At 43.0% G+C, this 20,309-nt stretch overlaps 2 protein-coding genes across 2 annotated transcripts; both read left to right on the top strand.

Annotated features, from left to right (window-relative positions):
- The first annotated feature begins 1,530 nt into the window (after positions 1 to 1,530).
- Positions 1,531 to 6,030, top strand: tmed7 (transmembrane p24 trafficking protein 7). Its single transcript, XM_072433550.1, has 4 exons — positions 1,531 to 1,641; positions 1,913 to 2,111; positions 3,383 to 3,628; positions 4,503 to 6,030. Exons 2-4 carry the CDS (start codon positions 1,959 to 1,961, stop codon positions 4,737 to 4,739), a joined length of 636 nt encoding a protein of 211 aa, XP_072289651.1. The 5' UTR covers positions 1,531 to 1,641; positions 1,913 to 1,958; the 3' UTR covers positions 4,740 to 6,030.
- Positions 6,031 to 7,715: 1,685 nt separating this feature from the next.
- fem1c (fem-1 homolog c) lies at positions 7,716 to 18,827 on the top strand. The gene is made up of 6 exons (XM_072433022.1): positions 7,716 to 8,915; positions 9,509 to 9,678; positions 10,034 to 10,222; positions 11,441 to 11,952; positions 13,149 to 13,325; positions 16,227 to 18,827. The coding sequence occupies exons 1-6, from the start codon at positions 8,372 to 8,374 to the stop codon at positions 16,489 to 16,491; spliced, it is 1,857 nt and encodes a 618-aa protein (XP_072289123.1). The 5' UTR covers positions 7,716 to 8,371; the 3' UTR covers positions 16,492 to 18,827.
- Positions 18,828 to 20,309: the final 1,482 nt, after the last annotated feature.

The following is a 20,309-nucleotide window of genomic DNA, read 5'->3' as shown; positions in this document are numbered from 1 at the left end:
GAAAAATGTGCTATCATTAAAAAGGTCCAATTGTGAACCTTAGGGTAGAAATATCAGTTCTTTTTTTACTTTATTACAAATAATGGGGAATAAATCTTTAGCTTTTCACAAAAAGTACAATTTGTGTTATGCAATATCTGTAGATACAATGAAAAACTATTGTGGGGTCAACATTTCAGCATTTGTCCAGTCAAACCTACAAATCAGGATTTTGCCTTCATAAAAAAATGGTGGTTCTTTTGTGGCATTAATCTGAAACTGTGTCTATCATAATATCATACTAAGCAACAACGTACAATAATAAAAGATGTGAGACAGGCCCCTACTCTTTTCTGTAGCTCAAAACTCCTCTGTTTTGCTGTGCTTATGACTTCAAAGATTGTATCTATATTCTTCTTTTTTAAAGTATATTGTAGTAATTATTTATGTTTTAATGTCTTTGTAGTAATCTGAATGCATCTTTATTTTACTTATTGCTGTAAAGCACTTTAAATTACTTTGTGTACAAATTGCAATTTTCTTTGATAATTGATCTTTTACATAACAAGGCAATTTGTGCTTCATCTGATGTCCATGTTTTTACTAATACATTTGTCTTTTGTAGCAATAGTCATGAAGTAAACCAAATAATTATCAATCGTTGTGTCTCAAACATAATTTAATTCTGCACAAAAAAATAGACCAGTGCAGTGTTTTCTGAATATCCATTCATATTTCAGAGACAAGTTTTCTCATTACTAAGACTTGTGCTCTTATTACATGTAAATGTAAACCCTTTCATCAAAACATTTGTCTGCCCTTGTTTTTACATTATTTTTTATTACAATTTAGGTCTTCTTACAATCACAAGATGGCCACCACAATTGCCAAGGCAACAACTCCTTTCCTCTCTAGTTTTATGTATATACTATTAAGTACTACAAGGCGTAGAAGTTTGGTACAACCAACATAACATAATTTAAATATTTTAATTAAGCCCCTACGTGTGCACTGTAAACCATTCACATACAACTGTAATGAACAACATAAATAGACAATTAAGAATTTTACTTTTGGATCTTATACAGTATCTTATGTTAGTCTGAAAATTGATTAAACATTTCCTAGTTTATTTCCCAAATTTACATGTTATCAAAAGGTTCCTGGTCTGACTGGCCCTGAGCAGGAGCTGAAAAGTCCCCATTCACTAATTCATTTTCTGTGTGAGCACTGAGATGGGACTGGTGCGAAAAAAAAGAACCAAGAACTGAAATGTGACAATACAAGAAGCGAAGAGTACAACTTGTAACGCCAATTTTATTTCATGTTGTTTTTTAGACAATAGGAATCACGTTGGGTGGATCATGGACACGTAAACCGCTAGACGCGTGTGGAACCACGCTGGAACCAGGAACCAGGAACCAGACCAAGTGACCCAAACATACAGAAAAAACAACAACAAATGAACCAGGGGACCAGTTATTCCATATGAATCATAATAGATCCATGATTAGAACCCACGGATCTTTTATTATATCGTTGGAACCTTTTGACGTGGCTCACGTGACCTCTCTTTCTCACTTCCTGTATTCTGGCCAATCCCAGGACACGTTACAGACCACGTCGTCTTTACACTGGTCACATCCGGGTGAGCAGTCTGAGGTGAGTGGCTAAGACAGAAACGATCAAAAACATCCCATTAAAGCTGTATTTTCTGGACTTAAAATGATTTCAAATAAACATCGCAAAGGCAGGTGTTATATACGTGTGTCAAAAAGCCACAAACAACAACGATTTTAGTCTTTTTAGTCATCAAGCTGCTCCCGGTTAGCTCCCGGTTAGCTCCCAGATGCTAACAACTCTCTTCTGCTAGCCACGTCCGGGTTTTCTGAACACATTTATGAGATGATCGGGTGTTTTTGTGCCGTGCCAGGTCCCGTGCGGTTTACATCCTGAACCAGCGTGAGTGTGAGTCCATCATGTGCGGATCTCGGCTGCTGCAGGTGCTCTGTGCCCAGCTGCTGTGGCTGTGGGCGCTGGGCTCCGAGCTCACGTTCGAGCTGCCGGACAACGCCAAGCAGTGTTTCTACGAGGACATCATCATGGGCACCAAGTGCACTCTGGAGTTTCAGGTACAGCATTAAGTCACATGTAGGTTATTTATTGCTCCAGCTGATCAGTCACGAAATGCAATGCGGTTCGTAAAATACCGTTGAAATCATCATAAATTAACATGTGGCCTTAATGGTCATGTTTTTTCAACTTAAAAACCTCCCCGATTGTTTGGTTGTCTCAATTTAATCCCTTTTTGGTCCTATGTCCACCATCTGTTAAAGGCTAAACAGGCTCCTGGGCATGTTAAACACACAGAGGAAGCTGTAACACTGTAACAAGCTTTAAAAAAAAAAACAAGCTTTTAAATTAAAGGCCTTCATTTCTTCGCATTCCGCGTGGACATATTTTACGTTATAATAGGTCCCTAAAACCCATTTTTAGTGATATTGTCTTCAACTCTGGAAAAGGAAATGTCAAAACCTCTGTCTGTCAGTTCATTCCTCCAACAGCTGTTTTTATCTTCTATATTTAGCAAAACAAATCCAGATTTAACCTTTGTGCATAGTCACTTATAATTAGAGTAAAGAGGCCAAAACGACCGCGTGTCAGCTTCACATTCACACCGGGGATTTAGAATACACACTTCTCTAATAAATGTTCTTTGCTCATTGATTCTGCAGAAACGCACAATGTTTTTTTCAGTCCCCTGTGATAGTTTGTCCCTCACAAGCGGCAATATGTTTTTGAATTCAGACAGGACATGCGTGTTCCTGATTGGCTAACCCACCTGTCAATCACACCCCTCTAAACAACCTGCTGTATATAAATGATACTCGGTGAGCTCATTCTGGACTTCTTAGGCAGATTTGTTTCTACTCCAAAGGGTCCAGAAACGGCTTCGGTTTGAGGAGGCGTTTTAAGAACATCTGGAATGATGTTGTAACAAGCATCAAATATACTATCATTGAGGCAGAAGACATTGCTTTTTTCAGGCTCAACTATAACATACGTTGATCATTATTTTATATTTTGTTCATTGTTAACATCGATATATACGGTACTCTTTAAATTGAAAACGGGTCCATTGACGGGTCAAAACTGCAAATGCGATGTACTATTTTTGAACCCTTCATGTGCGGGACAATACAGGATTCTCAAACATAAAGAATGATTATAGGAAAAACACCATTTATAGCATGGTTAAAAGCTAAATAATCTATATAATATAATTCCAGTTCCTTGTTGAATACATTCTCTTTGTGATATATGTATTTTTCCATTCGTACATCTTTGCTGTTTCTGCATTTGTCACGTTATTCTGAGGTTTTAATGACGATTGTGTTCCTAGGTTGTGACTGGGGGCCACTACGACGTGGACTGTCGTCTGGAGGACCCCGATGGCACGACTCTTTACAAGGAGATGAAGAAACAATACGACAGCTTCACGTTCACGGCGGCGAAGAACGGCACCTACAAGTTCTGCTTCAGCAACGAGTTCTCCACCTTTACCCACAAAACGGTTTACTTCGACTTCCAGGTCGGCGATGACCCTCCCCTCTTTCCCAATGAGAACAGAGTCACGGCACTTACTCAGGTGAGATGAAGGTTATAAGTGTGAATGTTATGAATTATTATTAGCAATTACCTTAGAAAAAACAAACAAATTTGATTGTCAGCGTTAGAAGAATCACTTAAATACGCAAGTCTCATTCAAAAGCTTTTTGAGAATGAGTACAGTATTTTCCGGAATTTAAGTCGCACTGGAATAGAAGTTGCATTTTTGGGGGAAATTTATTTTATAAAATCCAAGACCAAGAACAGACATTTAATCTTGAAATGCATCTTAAAATAATAACAGATGAGAGAACATGGTGAATAGGTGTACGTATGCTAATGCTAACACCTTCAGCTACATGACGTATGCTAACGCTAACACCTTCAGCTACATGACGTATGCTAACGCTAAAACTTTCAGCTACATTACGTATGCTAATGCTAACACCTTCAGCTACATGAGGCACAGACAGAACTGTGATAAGTGTCTGGTATGTTAATGTAACATATGAACAGTTATTCAGATAACTATAGCATAAAGAACATGCTAACAAGTTTACCAAAGCATCAGTTTTACCACAAATCACTAAATCCACTGAATTCTTCTTCCTCTGTGTCACTTCTAAACAACTCCATAAACTCCAGAGGAAGAGGAAGTGCAGCAGCTTCTTCTGCGTTGCTTAGAGCCTAGAGCGCCCCCTTGTGGTTGTTAGTGTAAAAACAACGAATAATATCACATATAAGTCGCTCTGGAGTATAAGTCGCACCCCGGCCAAAACGATGAAAAAAAGGTGTGACTTATATTCCGGAAAATATGGCAATGTCCAATCAATTAATAAAAAAAAAAACAATCCCCACATCCGTTGAAAAGCACAAATAATAGTTCATTTACACGGCTGATTCCCCGGTGACAGATGGAGTCGGCCTGCGTGTCCATTCACGAGGCCCTGAAGTCCGTCATCGACTACCAGACGCACTTCCGGCTCCGGGAGGCGCAAGGCCGCAGCCGCGCCGAGGACCTCAACACCCGCGTGGCGTTCTGGTCCATCGGTGAAGCCGTCATCCTGCTGGTCGTCAGCATCAGCCAAGTGGTGCTGCTGAGGAGCTTCTTCTCGGACAAGAAGACCACCACCACTCGCGTCGGGTCGTAACGCTCCCACCGTTAACGCGGCCGGCACGCGGTTCGTTCATCCGCGTCGGGGCCGTCGTGTCGCGCCGGGCGATTTATCAGATCATATTTTTGCAATTCGTCAGATATTTACTGAAAACGTGCCCTGTAAATGTCTTGTTTGAGGTTCGAGTACAGTTCAAAACCATTAGACTCTCTGAAATCAAAAAATGTTCTTCTGTGGCAGGCTTCGCTGTTCGCTTCTGTTATTTCTCATTTTTTAAAGGTGACGTACAACATTTGGCACACCTTGAAATGTCCGTTTGTATTTTTTTTAGACTATATATTTCGGCCACTCCTCCCGTCGCCGTATCACACTGCGTGTCGTTTTGGTTTCCGTCTCCACCCTCACTCAATGCTGTCCTTAAAACAACTCTTTACAGACAAGACAATGGCGCGACGATTGTTTTTCAAACCCCGGCTTGAAGTGTGACGCGTAACTATTTGTTTTTACTGCCAGAAAAGATTGTCCTTGTGTTAGAGAAGAGTGGTTCTCCAACTGTTCTCGCCCAGTACTACCTTTTCTTGTACAAACCAGGGCTAAAGAACTATACCAGGTCAAAAAGAGGACTTAACTTTAAAGTACACGATCAGAAAGTATTTCCATAAAGAATCAATTGGTGAAATGTTAAAACAAAAGTAGAAATGTAGAGAAGCTTTCTAACTAAGCACAGTTTGAGAACCACTGTTATAGTAGACACTTTAAGTTTGTTAGTAGTCGTAGTACTTACCTCATTCTGCTTTGTCATTTTGTCATTTGATTCACAGCGAGGCACACACTCAAATCCCCCTTAATAATGCAATTCAAAAATACAGCTAAAGCTTAAGTATAATTCAATTATGACCTCTGAAAAAAATTTATATCAAATCTAATAACCTGTAGTACTACTGGCCCAAAACGTTGCCCGAGTGAAGTTTAACGATGGCTTTTCTGTGTAAAATGTCTGTTCTATTTATAAAGCGGTATTTGAGTAGAAGATGGTAACAATAAAACCAAGTAAACCCCGTGCGTTGTTCAGTTCAAGTCCCCTCCCTTTTTATTGTTTGTGTTTCTTTGTGTCGGGTTTTATACTGGTCAGTTTTAAATCTTGCTTTTTGGGGGGGGGGGGGTTACACCATTGTCAATGTATTTATTTTTAGTTTGCGGAAAAAAATAAAATAGTGTGGCCTGATGCAACCAACAAAAAACAATCATAAGCAGTTATTGGTCTCTTGTTTCTTCTTTGGGTTTTGCTGTTATGTTTTTCGCCTTTTTTTGGTCAATTTCTAAACCACTTTCCTCGTTCTCTAAGTTCTTAAGAGGAACTTAAATAAAATGTGCCCCACGGTGTTGACTGTATGGCGTTTGTTTTGAGTCATTTGTGATCATAAAGTTAAAAAAAAAGTAAGAAATACAATCTGGATTTACTTTGGGTTGTTATACTGCTTTCATCCTGCAGGGGGCGATGTGAGGCAATGACTGTTTATTTGCGTCTTATGAATCTCAATCTGTCAATGAGCAATTTTGCCTTAACCTGGAACAAATAATTCATCTTTTGAGTAGGTCACGGTTTTATTTGCAATGTTGTCCAAGATTTAAATAAGATAACATAATTGTAAGTACTTTCAACACAAAGATTACACATTAAGAGATCGTAAATTATATAAATGCCATATACAAGCGGTGAGATATGGGCTAATTATAATTATTAGTCTATTCGAATTTCTCACAATCCTGTAGTATTTGCTTTATGGTTATGAAAGTTTTTATTGGAGAGTAATAATGAGAGGATTTCTTTAGAGATTTTGCATTTCTTCTGCAATTCTAAAATAAAATGTTTTGTTTTTCTTATTTATTTGATGCTGACGGCCATATCTGTGGAGCACAAACATTTACTATACAGATTAAAGCAATACTATACTACATTAATAAAGGAAGGAGCTTTTTTTCCCCCATAGAATTATCAAAACATTCTAATTATTGGAGTTTAGCCGGGGGAAAACCAGCTCTGTAGTAACTCCTGGTGTTTTATTGTCCAAAAAAGGGACATTGTGTAAAACTGACAATTGATAGTTGAGTCATGCATGTTTGTAATTTCATTCAGGGTTATATTCAGCTGTTCACCTTCCCCCCATCTCCACCCTCTTATCTGTAATCACAATTATTACCAAAAGATACCATATATAAAATCCTAATTTGTAGTTCAAACTAAATACTTGAGAGATTGAATGCATCTTTAAAATTGTGTGAAATGTTTTAAAGGAGATGTATTGTGCTTTTTTCAGGTTTCTATAATGATGATGATCTATAGCCTAATATAAGGAGATCACTGTACATTTTGTTCATTGTAAACCACCATATTGATCCTAAACATCTTATACATATAAATAGGTCAATTTTACTGTAGCCAGAAGTGGATTTGACATGTTTCGTATGTGAAAAGTGTTTATGTGACATTGAATTTTGGACACATTTGTGGGTAGAGATGGGGGGTATGTGAAAACAAGAATTGTCTGACCATTCAAACCTCAATACAGAATAGAACAGGATTAATCAAACATGCACGAATCACTTGAAATAAAACTTTGAGCACACTAATGATGAGGGACAGAGTCATAACAAGATTAAAAGCTTAGTAGACTACGTTAATATGACATTGTGTGGACAAATAAAGGCTATCTTATCTTATAAATGCCCTCTTTAATAACTTAGCTGTGCATCATTGTTTCCGAAAAAAAATAAGTAAAGTAAAATGATCGGCTTTTACAGCCTCTAAATTAAATCAACCGTCAGTGTACTTCCGGGCGCGGAGCGGTGGGCGGGACTGCTCGCCTCTGATTGGTCGCTCCGCGCGTCAATCTCCTGCTCCGGCGAGAGAAATGTGTGCGCGAGCTCGCGGCGCAGTGACAGACGCGAGTCGTGATCGTGGAGCCGTGATCGTGGAGCCGTGTGGGTGGAGAGTCCCCCTGCCGTGTCCCCCTGCCGTGTCCCCCTGCCGTGTCCCCCTGCGCGCGTGTGGGCTTCCCGGGCGGATACATGGAAGGACCGACCGCTTCCTCGGGGTAAACGCGTGCGCTTTCCGTCGCGGTCGGGCTTTCAAAACGAGCCTTGAAGAGATTTGGCGTGTTTCAAAGCTTGATTCCGGACGGACGGACAGCAGCCGTTTCCCGAGCGGAGCTAACGCTAACAACAGCGCACGGCGGAGACGGTGGCGCTGGATCACGTCCCCTTTGGTCGGTACAAATACAATGATTAAACCGGTTAGAACGATGTCGTGAGACGGTGGCACGGAGACGGCCTGGTTTTGACGTGTCGTGAACGCGCTGTTAGGACGAGTGTAGTGGGTAAATAAAGCTACGTGAAGCTAGTTAGCTCCGAGCATCGTAGAAGTTGATTAGCCTCCGAGCCGCTGAACACGACAGCACATTGCACCCGGACAAAGGCTCCTCTTCCATCCACAGTTATGGACACGGTTAAACATTAACATCGTGTTCAAAGCGCACGCGTCTCTCTCCCGTGACCTTTCATCTGAGCCCGGAGCGTTTCCCGTTAGCCCCGGCTCACTGTAAACAAAGAGTGTGTATATGGACATCGCTGCTGGAGGTTTGCGTTAGACGTGGGGACGAGTCTCAGATATGGATTTAAAGACTGCGGTGTTCAATGCGGCCAGAGATGGAAAGTTACGACTGCTCCAGAAACTCTTAGAGAACAAAGATGGACACGAAGTGACCAAAATCATGGGCGAAAAGACAAACGGGGCCACCCCGCTGCTGATGGCGGCGCGGTACGGGCACCTGGAGCTGCTGGAGTACCTGCTGGAGTGCTGCCGTGCCCCGGTGGAGCTGGGCGGCTCGGTCAACTTTGACGGGGAAACGATCGAGGGAGCGCCGCCTCTGTGGGCCGCGTCTGCCGCGGGACACCTGAAGGTGGTGCAGTCTCTGCTGGGACACGGCGCTTCCGTCAACAGCACCACACTGACGAACTCCACGCCCCTGAGGGCCGCGTGCTTTGACGGACACCTGGACATTGTGAAGTACCTGGTGGAGCACAAGGCTGACCTGGAGGTGGCCAACAGACACGGGCACACGTGTCTGATGATCTCCTGTTACAAGGGCCACAAGGAGATCGCCCAGTACCTGCTGGAGAAGGGGGCCGACGTGAACAGGAAGAGTGTCAAAGGTCAGTGGGCTTTACAGGGGGAAAGTCTCCTCAGATCAGACTCACTTGTAATGACTCGACACAATAACACGATCTGCTGGTTTCACAATCCGGAAGCTTGTAATTGTAATGCCCTGTACGGGTGTGTCAAGAGGCTCCAGGCTCTCCCTTTATTTGTAGCAAAGTCCAAAATGTAACACTTTTATGTTGGTTGACAGACTAAAAGCAATTTAGTGTATTTCATCTACATTTTAGTCCACTGTAAACCTCCATTTGTGGTCTTTTCATTCTATCACTAGACTGTAGGCATGAAATAAAACGCATCATAAATATAAACACAACAGATGGGTAAGGAAATGTGTCATCATAAACTGGCTCTGGTCTTATTGAAAGTATGAAACTTGTTTGTGTCGTCCGGTGGTTGTGTCATCAGACCTGTTACATACTGGGAAGCCGAGCGCTGAAGGAAGTGAGAACAACTCTTGTGATCAGAATGTTTTCTTTGTGCTTAATGGGGCTTAAAGTGTTTGCATGTCGCGAAACGAGGTTTGTATCCGACTTCCCAACTGTTTATTAAAGTCGTTTCCTGCTGTTTTTTTTCCATCAATGACTAGGCAACACGGCCCTCCACGACTGTGCCGAGTCGGGCAGTCTGGAGATCATGAGGATGCTGCTGCGCTTCGGGGCCACCATGGAGCAGGACGGATACGGGATGACGCCGCTGCTGTCGGCGAGCGTCACCGGCCACACGAACATCGTCGACTACCTGACCACGCACCAACAGGTCAGACGCTCGCAGTAGTTTACGTCAGCGGTGGGCGATATCGACGGAATGCAGTCAAACTCATACAAAAAGACCTTTTACGACAGACGGTGGCATTATTCTATCAAATTTCCCCAACAATGTACTTTATCAACAAAATAAAGGTGATAAAAAGGTGGTTTAATATTTATCAAGCGTCAATATACACTAAAAGTAGTTGTTTTGATTAGTCGACAACCAAAATGTTGGAATATTACATTCATACCACATTGCAAGCTTTTTTTAAATTATGTTTTATTCAATATTCTCTTCTAATTGTACATACTGCACACGTGGACCGGTTTAAATGTATAAAATGCTTTCTCAATCTTCACAGACCAGTCATAAGGAACGAATAGATGCCCTCGAGCTCCTTGGAGCCACTTTTGTGGACAAAAAGAGAGATTTACTTGGGGCGTTGAAATACTGGAAAAGAGCCATGGACCTGCGATACCTGGACAGCAACAACGTGGTCCACAAGCCCGAACCAAAGCAGCTCATAATGGCCTACGACTACGCCAAGGAGGTGAGCGCTCTTACGTCAGCTTTGGGACGCTAAAATTCAGCATGAAACCGGCCATCGCTTTTACTTTGGACCCAACATGTTTCAGAAATGCATGTGTGACTTGGATTACCGTAAAACTCTGACTATCGAGTGCACTTGAATATGATCTTCTCCAACTAAATTCACAAATGAAACATAAATTGTGCATATATTGTCCGCACTCGTCCATAAGCCCATGTTGTAACACGGTAGCGATGCGCGTGTTGTCTCGCCGGTGCCGTGGGTTGGATTGGGGCGGGGTCAATAAATTCTCATTTCACCGCGTGGCAAGTTGTAAGATTCAGACTGCCATATCGCACGTCCGCACCTTTTTTTTAAATGTATGAATTGGTCAAATCCTTTTGTGGTCCGCATTGTTCAAAGCGTGTGAAAAAAAGTAGCGGCTTATAGTCTGGGTTTTACGGTAACTTTGCCGTCGCTTGGTGAGAGTGTGGCACAGAATGATCCACGTCCATCAGTCTATGGTCTAAAGTCGAATACGAAGACTCGTATTGAAACCCACAAACGGTACAAACCTTTCTAAACTTTTTTAGAATAACAGATTTCTTTGCTCCAGGTTTAAGGCCGTATGGAAACAAAGGAAGTTACAATCTACTCTTTTTATTTATTAAACGAGCCCTTCATTTTTATCGTTATTTTCAATCATTTGTGTATCGCAATGGTCATTTTAGTGTCTTGACATCACAACCCAATCCGGCGCTAGTCCCAATGGAGTAACTGCACTCATGCCATGGTAAAATGTATCACAAAGACGTTTGTTTGTCTCCCCGTTTTGTATCCTCATCTTATAATTTACACACGAGGCCCGAGTAAACGAGTCCGACTAGTCTGTTGAGAAAAGTGCGGGCGAGTTGACCACAAAATAACGTGACGGTCGGGGATGTCGTGATGAATCCGTTAATATATGAACTAAACGGTTAGAATTTCGGAAGCAAAATCAAGGCATTCAATCGAGGAAAACAATTTAAAGTGCTTTTTTTATATACAAATCTGGCTGTTTATGTCACAACAGCTTTACTTTATCATTAGGAAAGTGTGATTTTGCTTGATGGTCACACATTAGTCTACAGCCCTAGATTTCACTCGTTTCTTCTCACAGTAATAACAATAAGTTTGACATTGTCCCTCCCTGTACCTCTTACTATGCCTGTGTGTGACTGTCGCCTTGTCTAATCTAAGGTCATAAACGGAGAAGAGCTGGACGGGTTGATATCTGACCCGGACGAGATGAGGATGCAGGCGCTGCTCATCCGGGAGAGGATCCTGGGTCCGCAGCATCCCGACACCTCCTACTACATCCGCTACCGAGGAGCCGTGTACGCCGACTCGGGGAACTTTGAGCGCTGCATAAACCTGTGGAAATACGCCCTGGACATGCAGCAGACGAACCTGGACCCGCTCAGCCCCATGACAGCCTCCAGTCTGCTGTCGTTCGCCGAGCTCTTCTCGTTCATGCTCCAGGACCGGGCCAAGGGGCTGCTGGGCACGTCGGTGTCCTTCGAGGATTTGATGGGGATTTTGTCCAAGAGCGTTTTGGAGATCGAGCGGGCGGTGAGGATGACCGGGCCGGTGCCTCCCGAACCCGCCCAGCTCACCAAAGCCCTGTCCATCATCCTGCACCTCATCTGCCTCCTGGAGAAGGTGCCGTGCAGCACCGAGCAAGACCACAACAAGAAGGAGACTATTTACAAGTGAGTCTGGACTGTTTGTGTTCATGAAGACGTCTGAAGTTGTTTGGTTTGGGTCTCGAGCTGAAAAAATTGAATTTGGCCTCTTTTTGGGTCTAAAAGTTTAACAAACAACAATTGATTAAAAAGGGCCAAAAGAAGAGCAATCTTGTGTTATCTGCCCCATTTGTCCGTTAATCAGAATACCTTTCATTACCGATGTGCAGCCGACGAGCTGGAGCAATGTTTAAAATTTAAATGATAGAATCACTAAGAATAAAATTGTATGAATCCAGTAAGCCTCCGGTAAAGCTACAAATACATTTATATTTAACTTGATTTGCAAATGCATATTTCCATGTTCCTGTACAGTGAACTGACTCTGGCATTGCTGTGTCCCTCTGTAACTGTTACTGATCGAGCTCTTGCAGCTGACCAGCAAACATGAGCGTGCAGGAGGGAAAGTCCTTATTTAGGACCTCCTCCTGAGACAAGACAGTCCTGGGTCGATTGTGTGGTCTTTGCTTGTTCTCCCTGTGTCTTCTCCAGTTTCCTCTACCACTAAAAACGTGTACAATAGGCTCCTCCCCTTCTGAGGCCATGACTCTTAAAAGAGATCCTTAATATCGGTGAGACTTTTCTGGTTAAATAAAGAACAATAAAACATGTCACCTCCAGAATCTAGTGACGGCTCTGGCCCGTCCTTTAGACCGCGTCCAGTTTAGTGTCCAAATGCACCAAATCCACCACGTCACCTCCACCCTGACGATGGACGGAGGCGGGGTCACAGCAGTTTCAGTCCTCCTCAGGTCCACCCCCAGTTCCTCACCACCTGCCGCTTCATACTTCAATAATGCCGGGTTTAAAGCGTAATATATTTCCATTTAAATCGCATGCATTCCTTGTTCAGCATTTTCCGTCGTATCATAATGTGCTACGTTTGCGTTTGCCGTAGAAACTGCATCGTCAAGGAGGTCAAACATCAATATTTGCATTTATTTAAAAGGAAAAAGGCTGGGGAGTTTTATATATTCGAGATCGACAACGCTTCCCTGGCAGTCTTGGCGTGTTCTCTCATGTCTGGATGAGTTTCCTCCGCTTTAACTAAGTCGTTCTGACCAAACCTGACTCTAGACCTGGAGCTGTGTCTTTGGGAAGTGCGCTGCAGTTTGCCACAGCTTCACAGTCCTTCACACGCTCACTTGACCTCTCCTCGGCAGGTTCCTGAAGCTCCGGCCCTGCGGCAAGAACGGCTACAGTCCGCTCCACCTGGCCGTGGACCGGAACACGACCTGCGTGGGCCGCTACCCCGTCTGCAAGTTCCCCTCGCTCACCGTGGCCTCCATCCTGCTGGAGTGCGGAGCAGACGTCAACTGCAGAGACCAGGACGACAACAGGTGATTACTGCGGCGCGATTGTCGTGTCGGTCATCGCTGCGTCTAATATATCCCAGGCAGACTTGTACAGCACATGAGGCCGAGCTGCTGGGCCCTGAGGCTTGAGCAGATGTAGTGTTTCTCTACAGTTCCATCCACTGAAGCAGCCTCAGAGCTTACAGGGAGCAAGTAATGCATCGAATAATTTGATGAGCTTTAAAGGCGCAATGGACGATTTTTTTGGCGATTTGAGAACGCAGGCGGAAGTGCGCATGCCACTCCCCCGTGCGGACTGATACAACACACACGTGCGTTTGTTTATTAGCGCAACGGAGCGCATCGCATCTCTCGTCTCCCGTAGATTTCTGTCCACTTCTGCGTCAGCTCGAACTGTCTTTCTCCGTCTTCATTTTGCCCCGTACACTGAGGGAACTATATTGTTTTGGGGAGAGCTAATTTACTGGTTTTATACGGGTTGTGACCGCCAGGGGGCATTGGTAAGAATGCACTGGGAGAGATGATCCAGGGTTTTCTCTTTATTAAAGATTTCAGTCTAATAATACTGGTGGTTGGTATTTACAGAGCAGTTATTAATCATGTAAATACGTGTGTGGTTCTGTAATATAAACAAGGAGAACATAAATTATAATAAAATCTGTAAAACAATAACATATAATGCACAAATATACATGAGCTCCGTCGGAGCTACTGCTGTTAGCGCTTAGCTCGAGGCACTTAGCATTCACAAACACAAAACAAGGTAAATATATAACTTTAACTACACTATTAAACAATTCGAATGGCATGCAACACTTTATACAATCATGGAACAAATGGTGTGTCTATGTCTACTTTCGTTTCTAACAAATACTCACTTTTTATCACGCACACCAAACTACAACCACAAGCTCTACACGATGTGGGGGAAAACAACTAAAACTCTGCAAACACGTAGCATCCTCAACCTAACTTGCCTATGCTAACGCGTGATTGGCTACTCGACCTGTCAATCAGGCACCTGGCAGAAACGGGGCGGGTCCTTCGTCACAATATTATGATAGATCCATGCGCTTAGGCACGCGGAAACGTGGGGACGAGCCTGACGCGGTTGCAGGTGAGCGGTAGGTGCGTTTTATGATTGATACGTGGCAGGACAAATGATTTATCCACGCCACGAGGAAATATGATAAAAAATTAGCTGAAAAAAATCGTCCATTCCACCTTTTAACTAAAAGTAATATCTGCTCTTGATGATTTAAACAGTATTAGTTGGAGCTGGGAATGCATGACTAAATTATATTCTGCTCTATACATATATCTCTATCTCAGATTTAAGAACCAAAGGTGAACGGCAACTTTTTTTTTTTTAGTTTAAATGCACTTAAATGGACATGTCGGGGCCGCTGCTAAGCCATTTGGGGGCCTAAAAAATGCTTCGTTGCCTAAGTCTGTTCTTGTGCAGGCTGTTTCATTTCATATAGTGCTTAAACTACAATCCTGAGTCTGGGGGTGGTGACGTTTCCTGTTTTCTGGTGAATTTTAGATGTAATATTTATACTTCGGCACCAGTTCAACAAATCACACGTCTTGTTTCATTTGTTCTGTTTCACTGTTAAGAAGAAAATCATCGTCACATTCAATTAGTTTTCCTCCTTGTGGATTGTATTAAGTGAAGTAGGAATGTCAGGATTAACAGTTTTTTCAATAACCGCAAATATTAATGGCCACGGGAGGTTATTTGTGGCCATTATATTTCACATTCAAAATAATCTGTATCAAATGTAGGTAGGATGATTGTGATACAAGTTTACAATATATATACGTCTCATTTCTTTTTGCTGATCGTAAAATCGCAGCATTTCCTCTCACGATGATGGTGACTCAAATTGGATACAGTGACGTCCTTTAATGTGGAGTCAAACCTGTTCCCAAATATGTTTTTAAAGTGCACAGTGGAGCTGCCTGTGCACATCTCCAGCTCGAGGGAGAGGGAGGGGGCAATACTAGAGATAATTTAGACATTCTGAAGAACTAAAGACGGAGACCTACCGTATGCCCCCCTTTAATTGTAAAAGGAACAGTGCAGCTGCTACACAAACGGGCCCTTCTGCACGGCCTACGTTCTGTGGGTCATGGGAGCAGCGATATATCGATACAACAGCCCATACTATCTGTACTTGTACCACCAGATGTTGTAATCACAATTCAAGCTATAGTTGTATATTCAAATCAAATCAAATCAATTTATTTTTGCAAGGCCCAAAATCACAACAACAGTTGCCTCTGAGGGCCACAGCTGGGCCACATATTTTGGCCCAGCTGTGGTATAAAGGCCTAGTCTGGTCTGTAGTGAAGTATAGACCAGGGGTGGGCAATTATTTTCCTCCGAAGGCCATATTCCAATGATCCAATGATCGCGGGCCGGGCCTCCGCTACTTGCCTGGATTCGAATATAGCCCTCGGAGGAAAATGATATGGCTATTGAATCTGTTATTTAATTCATTTCATGTCATCTTCATTAAGGGTACAAGTGCAGACAGATGTTACAGACAGTTAAAAAATACTTTAAATCTTTCTAGAGGCCGGATTAAAACATGCCGAGGGCCACATTTTGCCCCTGGGGCCACAAAATGCAGAAAAATGTATATATATTATTATTATTATTTTTTAATATTACTTGGCATGTTTGGCGGGCCGGATTATAAAGACAAACGGGCCGTATGTGGCCCGCGGGCAGCAGTTTGCCCAGGTCTGGTATAGACTGACGAGTATTTTAAAACACACACATTTTACAATGTTCAATCCACATTAGACGATTAGAAATGACTCTTTTCAACACTCGACCCCTAAGTTGGCGTAATGGTCGTGGGCGTTTCAAACTCGCCCTGATTCTCTCAAACCCCTCCCCCTCCTCCCCCCCAGCCCCCTCCACATCGCCGCCTCCAACGGTCAGCCGGACATCATGAACCTGCTCATCTCCGGCGGCACGCACTTCGACAGCACCAACTCCTTCCGGCAGACGGCGATGGACCTGCTGGACGAGAAGGAGGCGGCGAGGAACGCGGTGCAGCCCATCAACCACACCACGCTGGCGTGCCTGGCCGCCCGCGTCATCGTCAAGCACGGCCTGCGCTACAGCGGCGACATCCCGGAGAAGCTGGAGGCGTTCGTGCTGCTGCATAGATGACACTCGGGACGAACTCGACCGGAGCGCACTCGAGGTACCGGGGGAAGGACGGTGGAGTACACGCGCTTTTCCCGCCCCGGAAAGGATTACAAAAAGAGCTAGTTTTATCGTAGTCTGCGACCGGACGGGGGGGGGGAAATACCTGGATGACCGAAGAAACGACAGGTTTACATATGTTTTTGCTCTAGAAATTTATTTTTTTGCATATTCCACAATGCTATTTATTGAACTTGAGATTTTCTCCATGCAAGCCCCGCCCCCCCCAGACCCAGCGTTTGCCCGTTTTCCTCGCGACGCTTCTCGCTGGGATTTCAGGTTCATTTTGTCCTCCTTTCACCGTCCCGTCGCCGTTGCCAACCGTCGCGGACCCGCTCTCCGGCTGTCGTCGGTTTTCTACTTTTCACGACAACAACAACAACGTTTCATCATCATGCAATCAGGAAATATGCCAAGGGAAACTGTGAAATATGAATATCTATGAGGTCAAAGGACGCTGTACTGCATCTTGAGCGAGTAGATTTGACGGCTTTACTTTGAATTCCTTTTTAATTTTTAGAACGTATCGAAATGTTAAATAATGATCACATAACGATGACAATAATGAAACATGATGTCGCTTTTCCCCAAAATTATCCGTTTAAAAATACACATTCAGCAACAAAATGATTCGATTGAAAACGTGACCCAACATGTTAGTTATTCGACCCGTTTCACACCAAATCTGACGTTCATATGTAATTATTTTCAAATCTAAACGATCTGCTAATGAGGTTAAATCGCCGCGCTTGAAACGAGCTCGTAATTTCGCGCAGTTGTCGTGTAAAACCCCGTGTCCCGGTCGAAACTACTCGCGCCAAGATGCTGCGTTCAAGTGGTTTTTTTCTAACTCGGCGTAGGTCTGATATTTTACAGTTCGTTGCAGTCGAATTGGTGGAAAAATAAAAGAAGAAACGGAGCTTTTACGAGAAGGGTTCTGCGTCTGCAAACACCGAAGTGCTTTATCCTTCCTATGCACAGGCTGCGCTGTTCCAGAGACTGTTTTATTCTGCGCATTCGTCCGTGCGACATGTTCATCCGTGCGTTTACCTCGTCGACAGGGCCGCCGTGTATTATCAGACTGTTTAATCACGGGGGGAAAAGAATATCTGCTGGAGCTGGAGCGCTTTGAGCAGAGAAACTGCATTCTCGGGTGGTTTTGACACGTTTGGATGCGGTTAATTTGCGCAAAAACGTTCAATTTTACGCCAAACATTCAATGATATTTATTTGCGTTCATCCGATATGAGCTTTATTCACAAAATGGCAAAGTTTATGTGTCGATCTAAGTGCGTACGTTTATTTAAATGTGGAAAGATGACTTAATACATGTACTATAACTGCAGTAGGGCTGTGGATTATTGGCTGGCTTCATTATATTCCTCATTCTTTACGATAAATACACCGTAACTTGCCTTTTTAATAAAGCGTAAAAAGAATAAAGACTTGATTCATTGTGATCAAATGGTTTGCAAAGCCTGAATAATTCTTTAAAACTGTTTGTTCATTATGATTTAGCTCTTTGTTCATGCTTTATTAAGGCTAATTAAAGGTGTAGTAGTTGTTTATTGAACAAGAAAATTGGGTAACATTTGATATAATTAAAAACGTGTAATGAAATCAGTCCAAAATGCTTATTTTTAATAACTTCCAGTCCGACAAAACTAACTACAGTCACTAAATCTAGTCCAAACCACTCAAACGTCCGATTCTCTCAGAGTTCAAACCGTGTTCAAGATTCTCTCCGAGTTCAAACCGTGTTCAAACCAGCAGATGTTTCTCTTTTTCCCGCCGTGTCGTGAACGCAAAGAGTCGCGAGCGTTTCAATCCGAGGTTCTGACTCCACCGAGCGCACCGAACGACCTCTGCATGCAACGTCAGCCTTTTTTTAATGCCATTTATTTTTTTTCCCTTTTTTGTGTTCTTTTGTTCCATTTGCCTTTTTATTGAGACGTTACAAAAAAATACTGCACATTTTCATTCAGGAGAACAACTTCAGAATAGAGCACGGCGATGGGCTAAAGTGAAGATTTCCACTTCAAAACAAGGCTTCGACGGTTATTTTCATTTGCACATTAGCTTTAGGTGTTTGAGTTATTGAGAAAAAAAAGGGCTTTCCATCGTTTTGTAGGTTTGATCTCGCAAAGTTTATCAGACGTAACCGAGGAGCACTACCGGGGGCGACTTGATCTGAATCTGCACTTTACCACAGCGGAGTTTGAGATTTTCATACGGCATTAATCAAGTTCATGTCTTAATAACCAGTTTGACAATAAACCCATGTTGCACTTGTTACCAAACGTCAGACTGTCTCATTTCTTGGCGCTCGTGTCGAGTCCCGGGGGTTCGGCGCGGGCCCCTCGAGCGCGTCGGGGCCGGTCCATTCTCAGCTGTGTTTTTTTAAACTCTCCTAATACGGCGACGAACGCGGACCAGTGCTCTGATTGGTTGATCTGCCTGTCACTCACGGCAGTTGGAAATCGTAGAGACTGGATGCGGTTCCTGACCGTACGCGCTTGTGAAAGGGCGTGGTCTCGTCTGCTGCACAGGTAATGGCTCTTCTGGGGTTTCTAATTTGCTTCTTTGTTGTTGTTTTCCCTCAGTATTTTCTGGATTATGTCGCTCTGGAGTATAAGTCGCACCAGCCAAAAAATGCACAGTAGAGAAGGAAAAACGTATATAAGTCATACTGGAGTATAAGTCGCATTTTTGGGGGAAACTTATTTGATTTAAAATCTAAGAATCTTGAAATGCAGTTTAAAATAATAACAGATGAGAGAACATGGTGAATAAGTGTACGTATGCTAACGCTAACACCTTCAGCTACATGACGTATGCTAACGCTAACACCTTCAGCTACATGAGGCACAGACAGAACTGTGGTAAGTGTCTGGTATGTTAACGTAACATATGAACAGTTATTCAGATAACTATAGCATAAAGAACATGCTAACAAGTTTAGCAAAGCATCAGTTTTACCACAAATCACTAAATCCATTGAATTCTTCTTCCTCTGTGTCACTTCTAAACAACTCCACAAACTCCAGAGGTAGAGGAAGTGCAGATTCTTCTTCTGCGTCGCTTAGAGCCTAGAGCGCCCTCTTGTGGTTGTCGGTGTGAAAACAACGAATAATATCACATAAGTCGCACCCCGGCAAAAACTATGAAAAAAGGTGCAACTTATTTTCCTCAAAATACGTTGCACCTTTCAAAATTCCTCAAATTACGTATAGTAATAAATTACTATACGTAAATAGTATTTGAAATGAAAATGTAGTTGTCGGAATGTTCTTGAAGAGTCTGGATGTCAATGTACGTTAATTAAAAAGAAGTATAATAGAACAAGTCAGAATAGAAATGCCTACTACCAAAGAGGAGTTCTCTTTTGATTAAGGGGGACGAAAAACGGATAAGAATAGTTGATCAAAGATGAGCTGAGGTCCAACTGATGCTGCTTTACGACGAGCCTGACGCGGCTGCAGGTGAGCGGTAGGTGCGTTTTATGATTGATACGTGGCAGAACAAATGATTTATCCACGCCACGAGGAAATATGATAAAAAATATGCTGAAAAAAATCGTCCATTCCACCTTAAGTCGACCGAATGACGTTTTTTGAAGCGTTTAATCTGCGCGGCAACGACTTCAGTTCCAGAGCGGTGTTTGGAACTGAAGGAGCAACGATCGGAGCTTTATTTTGATACAGACTCTAAAACGTAGACTGTGGCGAGACGTGAAACTTTTCTTGTCGTTTACCCGCAGTTTTCAAGTTCTTCATCCTGTC

Source organism: Eucyclogobius newberryi, unplaced genomic scaffold (assembly GCF_026437365.1).
Source record: "Eucyclogobius newberryi isolate DKJ021-1_F unplaced genomic scaffold, fEucNew1.0.hap1 SCAF_6, whole genome shotgun sequence".
Lineage (NCBI taxonomy): Eukaryota > Metazoa > Chordata > Actinopteri > Gobiiformes > Gobiidae > Eucyclogobius > Eucyclogobius newberryi.
The sequence above is the reverse complement of the archived record's forward strand: the minus strand, read 5'-3'. Positions and strand labels throughout refer to the sequence as shown.

Excerpts from the sequence above, each read along its gene's own strand:
- fem1c (XM_072433022.1), top strand. The coding sequence starts at position 8,372 with ATGGATTTAAAGACTGCGGTGTTCAATGCGGCCAGAGATGGAAAGTTA. Across the intron at positions 8,916-9,508 it reads GAACAGGAAGAGTGTCAAAG|GCAACACGGCCCTCCACGAC; the intron begins GTCAGTGGGCTT and ends ATCAATGACTAG. Across the intron at positions 13,326-16,226 it reads AGAGACCAGGACGACAACAG|CCCCCTCCACATCGCCGCCT; the intron begins GTGATTACTGCG and ends CCTCCCCCCCAG.
- tmed7 (XM_072433550.1), top strand. The coding sequence starts at position 1,959 with ATGTGCGGATCTCGGCTGCTGCAGGTGCTCTGTGCCCAGCTGCTGTGG. Across the intron at positions 2,112-3,382 it reads AGTGCACTCTGGAGTTTCAG|GTTGTGACTGGGGGCCACTA; the intron begins GTACAGCATTAA and ends TTGTGTTCCTAG. Across the intron at positions 3,629-4,502 it reads GAGTCACGGCACTTACTCAG|ATGGAGTCGGCCTGCGTGTC; the intron begins GTGAGATGAAGG and ends CCCCGGTGACAG.